We start from the raw sequence: 17533 nt of genomic DNA, 5'->3' as shown, positions 1-17533 counted from the left end.
AATGAAAATAGCTACTTTTGTGTTGTTCACTATCCATTAGAGTTAGGAACTTGTGGGCATGTAAGATTGTTCTCTGTATACGTTCCGGGGGTGAAGATCCTCTCTACACTCTAGATTATTATGTTTTTATCCCTGATGCTCAGATACTTCAGCTCTATATGTTAAGTTGTTTAAAGAGACACTTGTTTTTGAACATTTTTTGACTACTGTTCACTTTTATGCTACAAAAGTATCCTGGAATAATTGCAGGTTTGGGTTTGGACCATCGCAATAAAACATCATCTACAGCATAAACATGTGTTTTTGTTGTTGTTTTTGTAGTGCTTACAAAAGTTGTGTTCATGCTATACTAAGTCTAGTAAGTGTACAGCAATATGTCTAAACAATGTATACATCTTAATTTTGAAATATTTTGTTGCTTAAAAATACTAACATTCATTTGAGCTGTTGGAAAAATGGTACCAGTAGAACTGCTTGTCCCAGGATTACTTTCAGTTTGCTAAACATAAAACACAGTGTCTGTGAACCATGATAAAATGAGACATTTCTGTCCCTGGTTAATTTCTGTCCCTGTACTAGTAGGCTAAACTGTAAGGCATTGCCAGTATCTAACCAGCCTAGACTCATAATAGTCTGGTGTACTTGAATTGGGATGTCAGTGGCCTGAGGTCTGTTAGACCACTATACATCCTTTCAGTAAGTGGGGATGGGCGTAAATGTCCTTCTTGCTAGCTTTAGCTCCTTGATTTTTCCTGCTTCCTAGAAGTGCATGCAGCTATGTTAGTTTACTTGTGTCTGCTTCTAGAAGCTACTAGATGGCTCCAGCACAGCAAGTCAGCAAAGCTATAGAGGCAGGCAACTGGCCCTGTGAGAGTACTTACTCTTTCAGCCATTCATTTGGCTTTTGTTATGTAATTCAGTAGGTAGGCTGTGTACAGTGATCATACCTTTCCTGTAAAAGATAGAATCCCACAGTTTTCCAGAGAAATTCAGGAATTTACAGAGGGATGAAAATGAATAAACTCATTGTTTTTGTATCTTTCTTTTCTGATACGAAGTACCAAGATACTTTCAAGTTAGAATACATGAAGGAAGTTTGGTTGACCTTTAAAAACGTGAAACTTCTGAGATGTCGTAGTTGTCAAATAGGTTACTAATAAAATTATCAAAAGTAGAGTGAAACTGACAGCTTTTGATTTTTATAAAATAACCTTAGCCTCAGAATTTGAAGTCTAAGTAGAATTACAATTCCCAACTTGACGATCATGATCCATGCTGTTATTACATGTTGGCCTATTGTCTTCTTCCTGCACACTGTCTCTAGTGTCACATGCCCAGATGAAACGTGTGCATTTTGAGCCATGATTTATTCTTGATGTTTTTGCAAATCTCTTCATTGCTTTGCTTTCCCAGAGCTTATAGAATTTGACCACCTCTAATAGTCACCTAGACGGTTGCTCAAGATTTTTTTATTAATTTCTGAGGTTTTCATTTAAAATTCCTATGGCCTAAACCTTTTATTTTGTGTTCCCTTTCAACACAAAGGATAGAAACTATTTAACCTCCCTTAATTCTCTCCAGACCATAGTTAGGATTGCAAAAAGTAAAGTGCCAGAAAAACTAAGAACTACTTTCTAGATGTGAAAGTTTGCTTCTAAGTGTTTACTTTTTAAGAGGAGAATGTTTTTCAGATTCAGCTTGTGAGTAAATTCTCTTCACAGATGCTGTCTTATCCTGGGGCTTTAGTCTTGAAAGTATGTGGAAGGAGCTGCCTTACTTGAAGAGGTGCAGAGGGGTGGGATTGATGACCATGGTTAAGACACTGCTTGGGATGCCCACATGCCATATGAGAGATCCTGGTTCAAGTCTTGGCGTTCCTGCTTCTGTCAGCTGTCTGCTGGTGGGTGCATGCCTTGAGATGTAGCAGGTGTTGGCTCAAGTACTTGAGTCCCTGCCACCTATGTGGGAGGCCTGGATTGACTTTTGGGCTACTTGTTCAGCCTGGCCCAACCTTGGCTGTTGCAGGCACTTGGTGATGAACAAGCAGATGGGAAATATCTGTCTTCCTCTTTTTGCCTTTCAAATAAAACATGAAAATAAAATTTTTAAAAGATCATTAAAGCTGTTGTGTAGGTGGACAGGGCTCCAGAAATGGGTCTGCCGATCATGGTTGTTTTTGGTGAGCCATTCAGAATCCAGATTCCACATTTAAAACTAAGACTCTGACCTTGCACATCACAAACCACGCAGTCCTGAACTCAGTAACTCAGCCAGTCTCTGGCTTCCAGCTGAAGTGCCTGTTTATCTTGAGGCCAAGGCCAGCCTCAGAGACAGGAATAAAAATGCTCTAACACAGAACATACGCTGAGACAAGTAGATAAAACTCAAGAAGTCTTTGCTGCCAGCTCCTATCTGTTTCTTGGGGCAGGTTGGCTTTGAATGTCTTCTTTGTACCTATAAATTGATATTTCCATCACTGATGTATGAGTTTCTCAGGACATTACTGACATCTTTGCTAGAGCAGTTCTTTGTCAGGAGGACCACCCATGTCTGAGAAACTTTAGCATCCATTGTGCCTACTCACTGTGTGTTCTGCAGTTCAGTTCTTGGGACCTTCTAGGGTGTCCCTCAGACCAGCATACCACACCTCTGTTTGAGAATTGCCAGTTGATTCTCCTTGAGTGCTTGGAGGCAAGCAAAATAAGTGATTTTGTTATTTTCCTGCAGGTCTTTACATTTCACAGGATTTTTTTTATATCCAAATGGTTATTATGTGAAAAAGTGTTTAGTGTCTTCACTCACCACAGACTGCACTTGGTGGGAAGACCGACTCTGAGTTGACAAGGATGTGCAGCAGTTGATCCTGCAAATGGAAATTGGGCACAGCTGCGTTGGGCAACTATTTGACAATTTATGAAAGTGAACTTGGGCTTTCTCTACTTCTGCAGAATTCTGCCCCTGAGTGTATACTCCAGAGTAAAGAGGACCAGGATCTGATGAACCATGTTTACACTCACAGAGCATTGTTAGGAATAGTCCAAAATGGGAGGTAGCCCAGTTGCCTGTCAGGAGTAGCCTGAATAAGTTGATTTTGATATCTCCATACAGTGAAACACAGTAGTGATACCATGAGTTACTTCACTTGCAACAACTGATGATTCTAGCAGGCATGATAACAAGTAAAAGTCACATAAAATGATTCCCCTCATGTGAAGTTGAAGAAGAAGCAAGACTAATTGATGATGAAAGTCCAAGTAGTAGTAAACTGTGATGGTTGACTGGGAAGAGTCACAAAGTTGCATTCTGAGGTGATCCCAGCTACTCACGATCTGGGTGATAGTTCCATAGAATACATGCACACACAACTCTAGCATTGTACCTAAGTGTATAGACAGTCACTTATAACTTAACAGTGGGGTGTACTCTAAGGTATGTGTCTTCAGGCAATTTCAACACCATGCAAGCATCTTCATGCACATTTACGCAAGCCTAGATAGACAGGGTAGGTCAGTCATCAAACATCAGCTGTCTGTACAATCCAGAAATGTGGCAAACATAAGCTGTGTGATGCTGCTGCAACCATGCATGGAACTTGTTTTATAAGAAAAAATTAACAGATGGAGTATGCTTTAAAGTAACAAATGTATGTTGCTGAAAATACATGAACCAGTAACTTAGTTATTTAGCGTCAAGGGTTATGCACCATATATAATTGTATGTGCCATGCTTTCACACAATATGAACACAGTGTGGTGTTTATGTTAACTTCACTGCAAGTGTGAGTAATGCTTCATGCCAGGAAGTTACAATAGCCATGATGCCACTAGGTAATAGGAAGTTTTCATCTCCATTGTAATCTTTGGGATAGCCATTGTACATGTGATCTGTTCCTGACCAAAACAACATGCAGTACATGATATGAATTGGAGAAAACTTGGAAATTTAATTTCCATTTTTTTGGTATTTGAGAAAAAATGAAGGCAGTTACAAGAAACACAGATTTGTTTTGAAAGTGAGAGAGTATGTTTTAAGGAAATCTATGCTTCTAGTTTCCTGTGACCACTTAGGGGAGGCAGACATTGGTGGCACAGGCTGATTGGACTAGTGGCAATAGGAAGAGTCTTCATGAATCTGCTTTGTGTGGAGTCTCCTGTTCCTTTTTGTCTGTAACCTGTAGGTTTGTTTGGCCCTTTTGGTTGGACTGTTTTCATCTTGATTCCTGTCCTGCATTTTCCTGTATGGCATCGTGATCAAGGCAGTAAGCAGTGTTGAGGAGAGCTGAGGGCAGAGCATTGGAAGGGAGCACAAGATTGGGATTGTAAATCAGGTATTTAAGAGTTAGGGCGGAGAGCAACCCACCACTGAAGCTGGCAGTCAGAAGCAAAGTTGAGTTGGTAATGGTGCTGATATGACAGTCTCATAGCAAGGGAGGTTCTGGGTTACAGGAGGTGAGCTGTAAGCTGTAGTGTACAGTCAGTACAGAAACATCCAGGCTGTTGAGGGCAGAAGGTGGCTAACCCCACACCCAGGTAGGCCGTTCAGGGCAAGTGTTTTCTCCTTTCTCAGCCTCTGAGGGACGTCTTTGACTCCCTTCTATTTTCTAGAGTTGTGTTGTCTAGTCAAGCACCATGCACTGTCAACTGCTCATCTTTTTTTAAAGAATGATTCATTCATGTCTTAGGATCCATGCTCTCACTACCCTGACTGGTCCTGTTTGCATGAGTACTTCGGTGACCAGGCTTTCAATTTCTTCTCAGACATGTGCTGGCCAGGTAAATTTTCCCGGAGCCTGATTATAATGACCATTGTCTGCTACTCAGAGACTGTTAACAGAGCTCCTTGTTCTCAATAAAATTGGATACAAACCTTGCCTGGTTTCTACCAGTTCTGTTTCCAGTGATTTGCCTTCCAAGGAGTTCTTTTCCAGCCCGTGGTTTCACTCATCATTTCCTGAGCCCCTTCCCCTGGCAGTTCTGTGTGCTCATGCTTCACAATCCACCCACAGAATTCCTTCTCTCTCTGTTTTCCTGTCTGGCTAACTTCTCCCAGACTCTAGTAACCTGAAGAAATCTTCTTCCTCAATGCTGTAGGCTTGCCTAGGTCAAGGCATCTACATTGGCAGTTTCTGAATTTAGCTTTGTTAACTTCATGATGGCTCTTCTAATTGGAACAACTTTGTTCTTCATTACTTTAGTTTGTACCATAGCTGTGGGATGTGTAAAGTATAAGCTGTACTCACACTAAAAATGTTAGTGGTCTGCAGCCCAGAAGTTTTTGTCAGTTTGGTTCACTAGCATATCTTCACCATCTAAAGCGAGGACCTAGCATGTAGGAGGTACAGAATAAATAATTGTTAAAGAAATTGTAGTTGTTCTAGACATTTCCATTGATTTGACCTGAGATCATTTCTACCTGTTGTATCTTTTTGTTTTTGTTTTTGTTTTTCTACAACTGTAAGATTGTTCCAGTGAAAAAGAAAGTAAATGCAATTGACAAGCATAGTCTCTGTAGGGCATGACTACCTCTTCTAAAACAATCTTGTTTTCCTATAGATATTAATGAATGCCAGCTACAAGGTGTGTGCCCTAATGGTGAGTGTTTGAATACCATGGGCAGCTATAGATGTACCTGCAAAATGGGATTTGGACCAGATCCTACCTTTTCAAGTTGTGTTCGTAAGTAATGATTACTTCTGTTTTTGGATCAGTTGTCTCTGGGGGGTTACTCAGTAGAAGGGACATCCTCAGTGGTCAACTGACGGTTGTAAATTTACTGGAAAACCTCAGTAGTGAATGAGACAAGAGGAATAAGCCAGCCTGATTTAGTAAATAAATCTATGTGATGAAGCCTTCTCCATAATGCATTTTTATTGCCTTCAGGAAAATATAATAATTACAACTCACAGTAAAGAATAACCATGCCCTGGAAATAAAGGCACTTCAGTGAAAAGAGTTACCTAAAATTAGCATATTAACATTGTGGTTTCTGAGTTATGGAAACTTATTTCTCCTTCATAAATATTTTTGAGTGTTCTGTAGACTGGATTAAACCCTGTCCCAGCTTTTGCTTTTGTTCCAGAATCTGAGTCAGTGGAGCATGATTTAATGAGGTTTCGCTGTATTTTCTTAGTTGGAACAATCTAGAAAAGTTACCAAGGCTCTATGTTTCAGATTGTCTACTTGAGCACTAATTTTGAATCTTCTATCCTGATGACTTCCAAAGCTACTAACCTGCCCCAGAAGTTAGACCATTTTGTACTGCATTTAATTTTTTAGACTTTTCTTGTTGTTGCTGATAAGAGCAAAAATCCACCATCAGCCACATGTTCTAATATGGCTTCTGAACATAGTCTCACTAGAGAATCCAGCCCCGTAAAAACTATTCTGGTAGGGGCCCGGTGCCATGGCCTAGCGTCTAAAAACTATTCTGGTGTAGTCATTATTAAAGATGGAAGTAGTTTAAGGACAGTGTCCTCAAATGTAGAACTTTATTATTAAATTATTATTATTTATACATTATATTATAGATTATGATTAAATTATTATTAAATTTGAACTTTATTATTAAAGAAATCATACCTGTTATAAAAGTAGGTAAGCATTGCAAATTTTTAAAAGCCAAAGGCAAATAAAGTTGAAATTTTATCATTTTAAAACCATTGTAGACAACATTAAGCAAAAATTTAAGAGCAGGTCTGTATTTCTGTCCTGGTGAGATTTTTTTTTAACATGGCTTGGTCTATGCTAAGCTATATCCTACTTGTCCCTGGTTTTAAACTTGACCTCTGCCCATGAGCAGTCCATGGCTTAATTTTGGCTAAATATATCTCTCGAACTCTGTGCCCTAGGTGTGATATGTATAAATGAGGAACCAATGTCAAATGTAAAATAAGAAGGTAGTCTCATATATTACTTTTGTGAGTCTTTTGAAATGTTGTTACTAATTACTATTTGCTTATTCCTTTAAAAAACTATCAAATGCAGATTAGGAAATATTGCACGTAAGTCCTTCTTTTCCTTTTAGTTTTTTTTTTTTTTTTTTGACTGTTACTTCTGACCATAAAGCACCTGGCTCCTAAATACAGAGCATGGGAGGGAAGGCGAAATTGTAAAATCAGACCATTAAATGAAGTTTGCCTACAAGGTACGCTCGAAAATTGATGCCAGGACTTGGACATTTCAGGCCAAAAATTCACATTGTAGACAATAGCCATATAATTTGGGAATAGTTTTTGGCTGATTTGAGTTACATGAATAAATATTTGAAATTGTAGAATAATTTAAGTGTAAAAGATTCTGAAGCGCTGGGATACAGAATTATCTTGGAAGATTTTTCTCTTAAGGAGTAATTAAGAATTTATTTATAGAACTTAGAAGTGTGTGTGTGTGTGTGTGTTTAATGATATGGCTTGTGGTTTGGTTAGTCTTGCGTTGAGGGATGGAGGCTAGGTAAGCTAGAAGAACAGGTTACAATGTGTTTTATGAAACTTTGACCAGATGTGATGTCTCGTGTTAAAGGCAAACTTCCAAGTTTTAACAAAATTTTAGAAACCTGCCAATGAGAATTTTGAAACACTTGCACATTCCTCTAGTATTTATTTTCCTTGTCATTGCCCAAATAACTCTGAACATATTAAACAACCATCCATTCTTATTTGAAAATTAAAGAATTCAATTTTACGGTTCAGCTACAATGGCTAAAATGATAAGTAGTAAGAGATGTTTGTTGCTAGTGAAACATTCCAGTTTGGACCTTGGAGTTAAAACCTAAGCTTTGAGCAATGGTGAGCAGGCAGATGTATTTCTGTTTCTGAATTTACCACAGGGAACATCATACAGTTGCATAGATTTCTTTTAGGATCTGTGATTTGAGTAGGCGCAGACTGATTTGTTGATGTATTTTGTGAAGAAATAGGTAAGACATATCTGAAGACAGCTGAGAAAAATCAGCAAAGAAGGTGATGATTCAGAGTAAAGGGGAATGGGGGAAGGAAAATTGGAGGTGGTCTTGATAGTCCCCGGGAAGTGGTAGGAGACTAGGAATACATACACACTGGCACCGTGTAGACTTACTGTGTAACATTTGAAACAGAAATTCATGGAAAGTGGACTTAAAAGCTGAATTTATCTTGGTGCATAAAAGCTTTTTAAATCAATGCAAATGAGGGGTCTGTACAAAGTTCTGAGTGAGAAGTATTATAATAAAAGTGCATGCATTTCCCCTTTTTTGTACCAAAATAAACTCCTCTTAGTTCTATTTTCCAACAGATTTTCTGAAGTTTCTTCATGTGCTCTAGAGAGGCATAAAACCAGCCAGAGATAGATTGTGCAAGCAAATGGTGGAGACTAACATCGTGTTGTCAGGCAGCAAGAATTTAGGATAGTCCAGGTCATAAAAGGTGTGGCTGATTCTGAACTCCAAGAGTGGCATTTGGTAATGACTGAAGACTAGGAAGGACTAGGAAGCTGCTCTCTCTTTAAATTCATGGAGGTAAACACTCTCAAAATCCCTTGACTCCCACCAAGCATTAGACCATTTCATTTTCCTTGTCTGCTCTCTGTCCTTGACTTCACCCACCCAAAAGGAAGAAAGTAAGAGAGTCCTGGCATTTAGCGCCCCAATCTTCATGACTGTGTCTTAGGATGCTGTATGAGCATTCTCTGGACTTGTCCCTACCTATCGTGAGGAGACATTTTTGGACTTGTCAGTGGAAATTAAAGAAAAATATAGTGAACAAGACCTTCTGGCATTGAGCTGCAATTAACTTTTTGCAGAAGTTGAAGAGCTCTGGATGTGGGTGTGTACCCAGGTTGACTCAGGGGAAAGAATTCAAAGCCTGTACTCTTACTGTTGCATATTATTCTTGACCCAGGGATGGGAGCTGTTTGACACAGATAGAGGCTAAGAGCTAAGATACATGCATATATGGCAGGAACCTCTGTCATAGCCCTGGAAGTCAGGAGATGAAGAGTAAATCCCTCCTGAATGCCAAGCATACCTATGCCCACCATTTCCGATTTAGTTTCTCCACCAGCTTTAAGAGATGAGTTTTATTCTCTTATCCTACAATGGGAAACTGCAGTTCTCCTTCCTGAACTAGTGCTTTTCACCTATGGTTACCTGGTTCTGCCGTGCTTGGCTGGGGGCTTGTGTCTGCTTGAACACTTTTATTTCCTTTGGTTTAGATATTCAGCGCTTATCTGTGCCTGTTCCTTTGCGTCCAGCTCCGCTGTGAGCAGCTCAGCATTGGCTCCTAGCTTCCCTCCTGTGGTGGTCTTGTGGCACCATGACATACACGTTAGACAGCTCTTTGCAGGCTGCTTGCTCGTAGATGAGAACAGTAACCACATTATGGCACTGATCATCTTTGCTACATACTGAAGCCTTGGCTACAGTGATAAGTGCTTTACATGCTTCGTCATATTAAGTACTTAGAAGATCTCTAGGAAATTGTGCCGTTACTCTATTTTGGAAAGTAAGGGATTGAGATGCTGAGAAGTTAAGAATTGTTCCAGAAGTCATAAGCCCAGATGAGTTGAACCTGTATTTTAAAATGGTTCTGTCTTACTCTATCAGCTGAGTATTCAATATGAAAGAAGAAAATGACCCAAATGGATAGGAGAAAGCCATATAATTAAAGTACTATTTTGTCTCACCTACCACACTGTGGGTTATGTGGCCTAACACTGCAGTGCCATAGACTTATTGTTTATTTTATTTTGATTCTCCTACAATTTATTTTTCATAGTCTTTCCCATAAAGGGTGCCTTCATGTGGGAAGGCTACCATTCAGATGCCTTGGGCAGCTTTCCCTGCTCCTGCTCCACACAGCACCTGCATCCTACTTTGAATGGCTGTAAGAATGTCCAGCTTTGAATGGGTGAAACCATCATGAGGGGTTTCCTTCCAGAAAAAGAGGGAGCATCTGGGAGCTGTGAGTGGGAGAGACAACGGTCTGGTAGGGATAGCTCAACTTTTATATGCTTGTTCTCTTCTGAATTCCTTTGTACTTTGCAGCTTCTTTGAAGTGCTGAACTTATTTTTATCTGCGTAATGATATCTGTCATTCACACTGAGCATCACATCTTTGAAAGAATAGTGAGAGTTTATTGCCCAGTCCCATAATTAGAAGCATAGCTAAGTGTAAGTTCTTTAATATACCACTAAGAAACCCAAATAATATACATAAAACCACAGAGCTTTACCTTTGTGATGGGATTGCCTCTAGCATGGGATCTGTGGTGAAAAGTCAATAATGTACTTGGGTACACAGCTCTGTTTATTGCTGATTTTGAATATTTGCCTGTTTCTCTAATGAATAGCAAAAGATATTTTCATGATGAGACTGTCTGTTCCAGTAGGCATCAGGCCTTCGGAACATCTTCCTTTTAGGTAAAGAATCGTAATCTTTTCCCTCTAACGTTAGCCACATACCCTGCAGAAAATACAATCTGAAAAAGCCCTGTTTTCAAATGGTCGCATATTAGAACTTACCATTATCCCTCTTTCTAAACCTCTGCCACTTTGCACCCCAGGTCCATTTACACTTTTTTATTAAGAAATTTGGCGTATCTTATTTTTGTTGGTGTGAAATGAAACCATATGACTCATGTATAGTGCATAATTATATTGCCGTATTTTAAATTAGTAGCATACTAATGAATTATCCTTCTCATTTAGCCTTCTGAGTAGAATGGATGTTGGGTTTGCCAGATGTGCAGACAACAGAAAACCCCAGTTGGCCTTGCATTGTTCTGGGCAACAGATTATTCCTGAGTTTATGTGTCATGTGTCCTGGAAGGTAAAAAATGCTGGAGATATTTAATCATACAGTATTTGGAATTACCACACAAGTCATTTGAAGTAAGAGAAGAATACTAGGTAGTACGTTAGGCATGAAAATTGAGGCATTTTTAAAGGGCACACCCTGTTAGAACCCTGAGGTATCAGTGCGTTGTTTGGGTCTATAGTTGTAGATCCAAGAAGTTGTGAGTCATGGGAGCATCTGCAAAAGTTGAGCATGTATGCCAGACCTTTTCCATGGGGTTTTCCTTGCTCTTCCACCTTTGAAGCAGCAGATTTGTTAGTTGCTTTCCTTTATGTGCAGTTGGGGTAGGTCAGAACGTTGAATTTGAACATTAGCTGACACTCCCTGCCTCACGGACAGTTGGCTTATTGATGACTTCTACACGCTGATGATTCTCTTTTTACTCCCATATTTAAGAACTTCTCTTGATCTGCTTTGGGAGCTTTCAGAGCAAAAACAAAGCAAAACAAGAGAATACAAGTATCCCAGATACAACATGCGAGGAACATTTGGGTTAGGAAATAATGGACTCACAAAACTGACATCAAGAAGTTGGAGAAGGAATAGTGCATTAGACAAAGATTTTTACTTAATAAAATGCCTAAGATTTTATGTTTTTCTTAGTGCAGTGCATGTAATTTCAACAACCAGAGACTCATTTAATTAAGGAGAAATGGCTTGTAATTAGCATATACAAAATAATCCCATGAAACACTAAATTGCTCATTCAGACTTTTGGCTTAATTTGGATACAGGTGTGGTAGGTTGCTTCAAAACAGAGTATGCGGTAGGGAGACAAGCTGAGGATAAGAGGTGTGGTCCCTGAGATAGTGCCTAGCTCTATGGGTGAGGTGGGAATAAGAGTGTGCTTGAGAAGAATTAAATGGACTCCAGTGTCACGGTTCACCGGCTTGGAGAATTTGAGGAAACTCAACTTTTCTCTGAATAGTTCCTGTTCCTGGGAGCTAAGACTGACAGTAATGCGATTAGTATAATTAAGCCCACCATGTGTAAAATCTCTAATGAGATAATTTGAAGTTGTTTCCATGGAAATCTCTGTTGTAAACCTCAAACAGTCAATTTGGAAAGAAAATTTGTGAGGAAAATCCTTCATGAGCCATTCTAAAATTCTGCATTGATTCTAAAGACAGTTAAGGTGCAGGCCCGTACCTTCAGGCACACACAGGCACGAGCTGTTTGAGAGGTGCTCAGTAATTCTGGGGACGTATTATCCTTTGGAGGGTAATAATCCTGCTTGAAGATTTTCTTTGCCTTTTTGTCCATGAACTCTGACAATTCATGGCTTGTTTGCATGGATGTCAGAAAGCAAGCAGCAGAGGGAAAGGGAAGGCATTAGACTTCTCTATTGTACCACTTGTAAGGAACTAGGACCTCACCAGACACACTGAACATTTCAAAGCTTCAAAGAGGTCTTTTCCCTCAAAACTCCTGCTCTATCTCCTTTTTACAGGCTCAGCCTACTGTGAAACGCTAGTCAAGTTGAGCAGCAATGCATAGGAGAGGGTGGGGATGGCCAGTTTTATTATCAGGCAAGGTGGTGGTTTCTATTTTGCTTCTATTTTGTCCTCTGTAATAAGGGTTAAGCATATGTTATTTCTAATATTTACAGTGAGCCTACCATTTGTAATTAAATTACTGAGCCTCAACCAGTATATTAAGGTTTTCCCTAGAGAAACAGAATCAATACGGCATATTGTGTACCAATTCCTTGATACAAATGCCACTCTCCCTGAAAAGTATTTATGTAATTATATAAGTCTATATTTTTCATGTTCATTTTCTATGAACTTGAAATCTTGGATATACATGGATTTAAAAAATGTTTTCTGAAAAAATATAAACTTCAACTCTAGTTTCCATAAACTTTTTAAAGTGTACTCATATATGTTATGAAGGAGATATTTATCTCAAGGAGGTGGCTCACAGCTGGAAGAAACTGGCGAGTCCCACCCTTCAGGAGGCAGAAGCAGGCTGGAGAGCCAAGGAGGGTGTGAACCTGAGCTCTTAGTCTGAGGGCAGCCTGTCGGCAGCATTTCTTCTTCCTCAGAGGAGATTGGTCTGGGTTTTATTTTTTAAGGTTTTCAATTCATTGGCTAAAGCCTACCCCAAATAGGAAGAATAGTTTGCTTTTAGTTGCAGTCTCCTGGTTAAATTGTTAATCTCAAGAAAGCAACAATAATGATGACCACTAACCTTCATTAGCAATATCCAGATCAGGATTCAACCAAATATCTTGGTGCCACATCTAGCTAAATTGAAGCATGAAGTTAACCATCACAGCCAAAGTGGGTTTTCTAGGCTATGTTGCTTGCAGGAGGTAGATTCACAGTTTGAGCCTCGGTCTGTTTATAAACGCCTTGCTTTTTTGTTTTTTGCTGTGCCTTAGCCTAGTAATTAGATTGTTACCTCTAGATCTGAGATATCAGTCTCATTAGAAGAATAAAAATTTATATCTGAGCATGAAGGACAGGAAGCATGGGTGCTTGGGAGGCACTGGATCTAGAGGAGCTGGATGAAGGGAAGGTATTTGGGAAAATCATTTGGGTGATGATATGGAGGAGTTGGGTTGGATTGGAAGAAGGGATTCAGCAATTTAATTGGTTCTGTAGAATGTAGTCCTTCTAAATTTGCATCTGAAAATGAACTTCTTGCAGGCAGATTGGATTTACCTATCCCGTTTGCGCAGTGTCCCCACAAGGCTGAGGCATGGCTAGACCATTCTACTCTTAGTAGACAAGTTGAAGATTAGTAATAAGTTATCAGATGACTATAGCCTGGAGAATTTTTGCTGTCTTTTCTGAGTGAGTGAGCATACCATTGACTCCTTCTCTGTGTGTTGTATGGGCTAGATCAGTGGGCTTAGCTGGCACTATGAGTCATAAGTTATGATCTGCCTCCTATTCCCATTCAAAGGCCTGGCGAAGACCTGACCAGGGCCTGAAAGTCCCCACTTTCCTAAAAGTGAGCAATGTGGTTACTGGGTTGCAACAACCATGAGCCTGGGCACTTGCCAAGTGCTTCCCTAGAACATTCTCTGCTGTGGCTTCCATATAGAAAAAGAAAGTGAGTTGTAGTTCCGATAGAAGATGACTAGGTTTATTTTGGGCAAAGTTTTGGTGAAATTGTTTCTTTTCACTTTGGACACATGCCCAACTTCAAATGGAAGAATGGACCAAACAGGAAGAATCCCTGCCAGAACATTTGGCACTGGACTCTACAACTCATTTGGTTAACTGTCTCTTAATCGAGATGCCCTAGGTCTAGATAGGTTTATTTTGAATGACAAGTTCTAATTCCTGCTTTATGGTTCATTTTATTATGGTTTGAGAAGTCGGTCTGGTTTTTGATTCTTACGTGACGTCAGGCTTTATCTCTGCTTCAGCGGATCCTCCAATGGTCTCAGAAGAGAAAGGGCCCTGTTACCGACTGGTCAGTTCTGGAAGGCAATGCATGCACCCTCTGTCTGTGCACCTCACCAAGCAGCTCTGCTGTTGTAGTGTGGGCAAGGCCTGGGGCCCACACTGTGAGAAATGTCCCCTTCCAGGCACAGGTAAGACATGCCAACTGCATGCTCCACAACATTCCCAGTGACACAGTGCTCAAGATGACTTGGGAAGCTGGGATTGTTTTGGGTTGCTGACTTTCAATTTAGTTTCTGGTAATATACTGTGTTTCTGTCACATTTGTGGAGATCATAGGCATGCCAGGTTGAATCAGTGAGAAGCATTACATGTAAAAAGCTTTTCTTATTTCTAGATAACATCAGACTGCCTTTTGAATATCAAGGAAAACCATTGTACTTCATTCACAACTTCCAGGGTTCAAAAGCTGATAACCAAATACAGGAAGACCAGTGGGGCTAAAGGATCCTTTGCTTTCATAGCAATTGGCCCATCCACACTTCCCAGTAACTGTGACCTTGTCTGGGTTGACTCATTCACTTAATTTTTGAATCTCATGCTTAATTTCTTTAATTGGAGAAGGAGGAGATTATATTCGTGATTGACTCTGTTATGAAGATTAATAAGTAACTGAAGGGCAGATGCTGCCAAAACCCATTAGGAACTTACAGAACAGAAAAGTGTGAAGTTGATTCATTTTCCTTCAGTTTAGTGCATGGCTGGGTTGTCTTAAGCCCTGAAAAGGGGAAATTCTGTCTAAACACCTTACCTTCTACCAGCCCATCATCAGTCGTTCAAGTAGGTTCATATACAGTTAAGAGAAAGAAAATGAACTGTGACCTGAAAATATTCAGTATGGTATTAAGGAAGGAGTGGCTTCAGGTTCCCTGACTTGCTAAACAGCATGCTAGTGATTACTTGATGTGCTACTTCCTGCCTAGGAAATGGCATTATGTCACAGAGCCAGGCAGTATCTTACAGCTGTATCTTACAGCAGTATCTTACAGTCACCAGAGTTTAAATGTAAACTGAAATATCATTATGCACCTTTGTGGTTAGACTATAAAAACTGTTAGGGCCAAGGATAGTACAATATAGGTAATTTGTTGGCAGGCTACATCACTTTAGACACTTATGTCCCTATAGCCCTCCTGCACCATCTAATCCACTAATTCTTGCAAAGGAGCAGTCAAGTGTTTTTCATAAAACTGTGTAGTTGATTAATATTTCAGAATTTGATAGAAAAACTTTTTCTGGAAACATGTATTCTTTTCAATGATGAATTGTATTTCTTGCTTAAATAAGAGATACGATCATTTGGTATATGATCCTTAGGAAAACAATATCTTAGCTGGCTTGAAATGTGTATTCAGAGTTTGAATTATATTGAGAACTTATTTTAGGTCCAGAACATTCAATAGAAGACCTCTTGTTCAGTGGAAGTGAGAGATGACTGAGTTGACTTTCAGTTTTAAAAGCAGAAATGAAAAAGTGACCATAGCTCCTTGGTGTCTACTTGGGGTAATTTGCCTCCAACACTAACAGCAGGGGGATTAGGTGGAGTTTTCCTGCTCAGGCCACACACCGCCTGGCTATCCTTGGCATTCCCCTTGACTTAGCTGTTGAGATTATGCGCTGAAGGTTTGCGAATCTCATGTGCCGAGTCTAGTTTGTTTTTTTTTTCTTTTAAAGATTGCAAAACCACTTATTTTTGGTACAAATAGTGATTCCAGGGCATCGTGTTTCTTCTCATCCTCTGGTCATTGCCAGGCTTTTGCCTCATCGTCATCTTTTGGACATGTTGCTATAGCTTTCATGGCATGTCCTTTCTTTGTGGCATGTCTCAACTTTGCGGGATTCCTTTTCAGTTCTTTCAGACTCTCTTCCAGAAATTCCCCTTTCTGCTATTAGTCAACATCTCCAGCCCACTGACATGCTTAACTTCATTGTGGCTTTGGTGTTCACCTAAAAATAAGTCATGACAATTTTAGCACCTCGTTTTCATGAACGGTGATTTCTGTTTGTTTTCTTTTTAATTCTTGCTTGTGATCTTCTTCAGAGATTTCATGGAGTTGTAACAGATCATACCAAAGCAGGATAAGAAGAAAGTCTAATATAGACTAATATTACACATACACATAGCATGAGCTGTGTAATATATATATATATATATATACAGAGTCTTATACATAAAATGTCTGCTAATAGCTATGTATGTCTTATGTAACATAGTATGCATTAGTATTGTATCTTCTAATTGGTTATGATATATAAAATATATGCTAAATATGTTATATGTATAATGCATATATCTGATTGGGTAGGTTAAGGGGCTAACAAGGGGAGAAACATATTTTAAGAAGGAATTTGGATTTTTCCTATAAATATGCACAAGTTTACCAGAAATTCAAGCAATTTGCTAACATTTTGCATCTGTTTTGAAGTTTTTAATTGTAACTATATGAGTGATTTATTGAGACATATTCATCATGATATTTTCCTCTGTATGAGTTTGCACTGTTAGATTTTTAAAAGGAATATTTTCCCATCCCAAATCTAGCTGCTTTTAAGGAAATCTGTCCTGGTGGAATGGGTTATACAGTTTCTGGCGTTCATAGACGCAGGCCAGTCCAACACCATGTAGGTAAAGGACCTGTATTTGTGAAGCCAAAGAACACTCAACCTGTTGCTAAAAGTACTCATCCTCCACCTCTCCCAGCCAAGGAAGAGCCAGTGGAGGCCCTGACCTTCTCCCGGGAACATGGGCCAGGAGTGGCGGAGCCCGAAGGTGAGAGTAAAAATGGCCTGTGTGTCTTTGCTCTGATTTTTCCTTTTTATATTCCTCTAGAACAAGTTTTTTCAAGCCTTAGCATTGTTGAAAGTTTAGAGCAGATAATTCTTTGGTTGGTGAGGTGCTGGCATTACAGGGTGTTCAGCAACATCTGTAATCTTTAACCTCTATGTCCCATGCCTGCCTCCCAGGTGTTCCAACAAAGACAGGTGTCCAAACTTTGCAGATGTTCCCAGCTGGAATAGAGGTGGGGGGAGGAGTGGAGGTGGAGGTAGCTGCAAAATTATCTGTAATTGGGAAGCTCTGCTCTAGAATGATTTGTATTCAGCAGGTAAAACATTTCATAATAATTTCAGTATTTTGTCTAGCAATGTGGAGGTTACTGATGCTTGATGTTTATTCCTGAAGAGTGATTTAGATCTTTTAGGTAATAGCCCTATTCATTTATTTGGCTAGAGGGTCATCTAATAAATAGCAGCTTTATTCAATGGACTCCACCTTAGAAAGTTAAAG

The 17533-nt window shown here is 39.5% G+C and overlaps 1 protein-coding gene across 6 annotated transcripts in view; it reads left to right on the top strand.

Moving 5' to 3' along the window:
* Window positions 1–17533, top strand: part of LTBP1 (latent transforming growth factor beta binding protein 1) — a 388845-nt gene that overhangs the window by 257381 nt on the left and 113931 nt on the right. For 4 of the 6 annotated variants that reach the window (XM_058668100.1, XM_058668098.1, XM_004582724.3 and 1 more), the window contains 3 exons: window positions 5553–5675; window positions 14211–14378; window positions 16790–17017. In XM_058668100.1, coding sequence (XP_058524083.1) covers window positions 5553–5675; window positions 14211–14378; window positions 16790–17017 — 519 coding nt within the window. The remainder of the gene's footprint in view (window positions 1–5552; window positions 5676–14210; window positions 14379–16789; window positions 17018–17533) is intronic. The other 2 variants (XM_058668099.1, XM_004582728.3) reach the window with 1 other exon arrangement.

The sequence above is a fragment of the Ochotona princeps genome, chromosome 8, assembly GCF_030435755.1.
Source record: "Ochotona princeps isolate mOchPri1 chromosome 8, mOchPri1.hap1, whole genome shotgun sequence".
Lineage (NCBI taxonomy): Eukaryota > Metazoa > Chordata > Mammalia > Lagomorpha > Ochotonidae > Ochotona > Ochotona princeps.
This window is presented reverse-complemented; position numbering and strand designations above follow the sequence as displayed.